Source organism: Choloepus didactylus, chromosome 6 (assembly GCF_015220235.1).
Source record: "Choloepus didactylus isolate mChoDid1 chromosome 6, mChoDid1.pri, whole genome shotgun sequence".
Taxonomy (NCBI): Eukaryota; Metazoa; Chordata; class Mammalia; order Pilosa; family Megalonychidae; genus Choloepus; species Choloepus didactylus.
The window spans coordinates 98,530,893-98,535,816 of NC_051312.1; the positions used below are offsets into that span (position 1 = coordinate 98,530,893).

The window sequence follows — 4,924 nt, forward strand, 5'->3', positions numbered from 1 at the left end:
CGGAAAAAATATTCCATGAAGAGAATAACCAAAGAGAGCTGCATAGCTACACTAACATTGGATAAAGTAGACTTTAAGTCAAAAACTGTTACAAGGGAAAAGGAACAACACTGCATATAGATAAAAGGGTCAGTTCATCAAGAAGATATAACAGTTATAAATATATACACACCTAACAGCAGAGCCCCAAATTATATGAAGCAAATATTGATGGAATTGAAGGGAGAAATAGATTGTTCTACATTAATAGTAGGAGACTTCATTATAGCACTTTAAATAATGGATAGAACAACTAGAAAGAAGATCAGTAAAGAAATAAAAGACTGGTGGATACTGCCAACCAACCAAGACTCAGCAGACATATATAGAACACTTCACCCAACAGCGGCAGAGTACAAATTCCTTTCTGGTGCACATGAATCATTCTCCAGGCTAGACTGTATGTGAGTCTCAGTAAATTTAAAAATATTGAGGAGAACCTAAGATGGCGGCTAGGTGAGACAGGGCAAAAAAACACCTCTGTGAAAAATACTAGATAAAAACAGAAGGTGACCCAGAATACCGGTTTCAGTGATGCACCAGCTGGATGAGGTCTGCTAGAACCACAGGGGCCGTACACTTGGTGAAACCAGGAGTCTGCATTCTGAAATGAGTGAGTAAGCTGACTAAAAGACCCACGGCTGTGCTGTGGTGTGGGGAAGCTGGGGGTTGGCGTTTGGAGACGGACTGGTTCTTTGAAAAAAATAAAAGGGAAAAACCCAGGAGCGGCTGCAGTTGCGACGGTGGGAACCGCGCAGTGAAGCATGGCAGGAGCGGGCTGAGCCGGCCTCTTGGTGTCTGGTGTGGAGGATAGCCCGCTGCAGATTCCCTCAGGGCCAGGGGAGCAGAGAGGACAGCCGGAAGGAGAAGGAAACTCCACTGCTTGCAGCTGGCTCCCTGGAGGGCTGGAGACAACTCCTGCCCGGGGCCATGCCCACAGCCCAGAGCCGTGCCAGTTGTCCCAGAGCTGGGAAGGAGGAACTGTGCGAGGGGGGGTGGGTTGAGATGCCCCATTCAGCCACCTTTGCATCAGGCTGAGAGCGCCCCTGCATGGCCCGGCAGCCTGGGGCTTCCCTTGAGGGACGGTGCGCACTTGTGACGTAGCACAGCCTTCCCTCAGCAGAGATCCTGGAAGATCACAGCTGAGAAGGGGGGCCCACTTGGAAAACCCAGGGATGCTACGTCAATGCTGGTGGTTTGTGGGTCAGTGACAAAGAGGGTCTGGGGCTGAACTGAAATGAAGGCTTAGACTCTTGCGGCGGTCTTGAATCTCTGGGAATACCTAGGTGATTTGAATATTAAAGCTGCCTTGCCTCCCTAGCCACTCAGACACACGCCCCACATTCAGGGCGGACGGCTCCAGCAACACATCCAAACTGAGTTCACCAACTTAATCCCACAAGAATCATTTCCCCACACACCCCAAGGACAAAGTTGAGGAGAACTGACTTGAGGGGTATAGGTGACTCGCAGATGCCGTCTGCTGGTTAGTTAGAGAAAGTGTACGCCACCAACTTGTATTTCTGAAAAATTAGATTGGTATTTTTTTTTTACAACTTGAAAGGACCCTATCAAGCAAAGCAAATGCCAAGAGGCCAAAAACAACAGAAAATCTTAATGCATATGAAAAAAACAGATGAGATGACGAACCCAATTCCAAACACCCAAATCAAAATATCAGAAGAGACACAGTACTTGGCACAATTAATCAAAGAACTACAATTGAGGAATGAAAACATGGCAAGGATATAAAGGACATGAAGACGACCATGGAACAGGATAAAAGGGACATAAAGAAGACCCTAGAAGAGCATAAAGAAGAAACTGCAAGAGTAAATAAAAAAATAGAAGATCTTATGGAAATTAAAGAAACTGTTGGCCAAATTAAAAAGACTCTGGATACTCATAATACAAGATTAGAGGAAAGTGAACAACAACTTAGTGTCCTAGAAGTTCACAGAACAGAAAATGAAAGAACAGAAGAAAGAATAGAGAAAAAAATCGAAAAAATTGAAAAGGATCTCAGGGATACGATAGATAAAATAAAACGTCCGAATTTAAGACTCATTGGTGTCCCAGAAGGGGAAGAGAAGGGTAAAGGTCTAGAAAGAGTATTCAAAGAAATTGTTGGGGAAAACTTCCCCAACCTTCTACACAATATAAATACACAAAGCATAAATGCCCAGCGAACTCCAAATAGAATAAATCCAAATAAACCCACTCCAAGACATATTCTGATCTGACTGCCAAATACTGAAGAGAAGAAGCAAGTTCTGAAAGCAGCAAGAGAAAAGCAATTTACCACCTACAAAGGAAACAGCATAAGACCAAGTTGTGACTACTCAGCGGCCACCATGGAGGCAAGAAGGCAGTGGCATGATATATTTAAAATTCTGAGAGAGAAAAATTTCCAACCAAGAATACTTTATCGAGCAAAACTCTCCTTCAAATTTGAGGGAGAGCTTAAATTTTTCACAAACAAATGCTGAGAGACTTTGCCAATAAAAGACCTGCCCTACTTCAGATACTAAAGGGAGCCCTACCAACAGAGAAACAACAGAAAGGAGAAAGAGATACAGAGAATTTTAACAGACATATATAGTACTTTACATCCCAAATCACCAGGACACTCATTTTTCTCTAGTGATCATGGATCTTTCTCCAGAATGGACCATATGCTGGGACATAAAACAAGCCTTAATAAATTAAAAAAAATTTTTTTGAATATATTCAAAGCACATTCTCTGACCACAAGGGAATACAAATAGAAGTCAATAATTTTTTAATTGTAACTCCACTATTTACTTCCTACATGATATAAAATACACAAACTCTAATGACAAATCAGAGGTTTTGAACTCAATGTAAAATATGTAATTTTTGACAAGAACTATATAATGGTGGGGGAATAGGGGAGTATAGGAACATAGTTTATGTGTCCTATGGAAGTTAAGTTGGTATCAAAGAAAAACAAGATTGTTATGGATTTAAGAGGTTAATTTTAGCCCCAGAGTAAACACAAAAAATTATCAGGCAATATGACCATAGAGATGAAAAGTAGAGTATGGGTTAAGACAAATGGGTGAAGGGGCAATGGGGAGTTAAGAAATGAGTATAGGGTTGCTGTTTGAGGTGAAGGGAAATTTCTAGCAATGGATGGTGGGAAAGAGATAGCATTACAGCACTCTAAATGTGATTAATCCCACTAATGGAATGCTAGGGAGGGGGTGGAATGGGAAAATTTAGGCTGTATATATGCATCCGTAATTGAAAAAAAAAAAAAAAAGACAGTCTAAATAGATGACAATTGAATACCAAGGATGACCCTGGGGAACTATAGAATGTAAGCTTTGTATCAATGTTGAATCTCTTGTACTTAGCTGCATTTAATGGGATTGCATAAAAGAATGTTCTTGTTCATGGGAATTGTATATGTGAATTATAGTCTTTGTTCAAGGATGTGTGCAGCTTGCTGTCATATGTTCAGAAGACAGAGCAATAGATGATGGATGATAGGGAGGGAGGGAGGGAAAGAAATAGCAGTGTGACAGGATGTTAAAGTTGGTGGATTGGGGTATCAGGGGAGGGGGGTCAGGGTATGCTGGAGTTCCATGTATGGGGTTTGTATTGTTTTTGCAACTGTTCCTATAACTTTGAATTTATTTTGAAAAAAATATTGAAATCATTCAATGTATCTTCTCTGACTACAGTGAAATGAAGTTAGAAATAAAAACAGTGGGAGAACTGGAAAATTCACAAATATGTGGAAATTAAACACACTCTTAAACAACAAATGGGTCAAAGAAGAAATCACAAGGGATATTAGGATACATTTTGAGGCAAATGAAAATGAAAACACAATATACCAAATCTCATGGGATGCAGCAAAGATAGTGTTGAGAGGGAGATGTATAGCTGTAAATGCTTGCATTAAAAAAGAACGATCTCAAATCAGAGAACTCATCTGACACCTGGAGGAACTGGAGAAAGAAAAACAAACTAAAACCAAAGTGAGCAGAAGGAAGGAAATTACAAAGGTTAGGTGGAAATAAATGAAATCAAGAATAAAATAAGAAAGAATCAATGAAACAAAAGTGGGTTCTTTGAAAAGATCAATAAAATCAACGAACCTTTAGCTAGACTGACAAAGAAAAAAAGAGAGAGGACTAAAATCAGAAAGTGAGGACAATACTACTGACCCCACAGAAATAAACAGTATCATAAGAGGATACTGACTGTGTGGGTGAAAATGGCGTCACCTCGGGCTTGAGCAGCTAGCTGCACCCGGGTATTGAAGGACTGGTGAGAGAAAATGGCCAAGAACAAACTAAGAGGGCAGAAGTCCAGGAATGTATTTCATATAGCCAGCCAAAAAAACTTTAAGAATAAAAATAAAGCAAAACCAGTTACCATGAATCTTAAGAAGATAAACATTGTGAATGATGAAAAAGTTAACAGAGTGAATAAAGCTTTTGTAGATATACAAAAGGAACTTGCAAATTTCTCAAAAGGCCTTTCCATTGAACCTCTGCAGAAACAGCTGATTCCTCAGCAGCATCATGAAAACAAACCAGTTAATGTTGATGAGGCTACAAGATTAACGGCTCAGTTGTAAAAGAGTAGTGAAGCATCTAATTCCCAAAAAAAGATGAATTAAATGTTTTATACAAAAAAAAAAAAAAAAAAAAAAAAAAAGAGGATACTATGAACAATCGTATGCCAACAAATTAAATAACTAAGATGAAATGGACAAATTCTTAGTGTGCTGGTTTGTGGTTTGAAGCTGTTATGTACCCCAGGCCATGTTCTTTTAATCCATTCCTAAGAGTGCAGACCTATTGTGGGTGGGACCTTTTGATTAGGTTGTTTCAATTGAGATGTGACC

General features: G+C 39.9%; 1 protein-coding gene across 1 annotated transcript; it reads left to right on the forward strand.

Moving 5' to 3' along the window:
- The first annotated feature begins 4,342 nt into the window (after positions 1-4,342).
- On the forward strand, positions 4,343-4,654 carry LOC119538667 (ribosomal biogenesis factor-like). The gene has a single exon (XM_037841809.1). It carries the CDS (start codon positions 4,352-4,354, stop codon positions 4,652-4,654), a length of 303 nt encoding a protein of 100 aa, XP_037697737.1. The 5' UTR covers positions 4,343-4,351.
- The last annotated feature ends 270 nt before the right edge of the window (positions 4,655-4,924 follow it).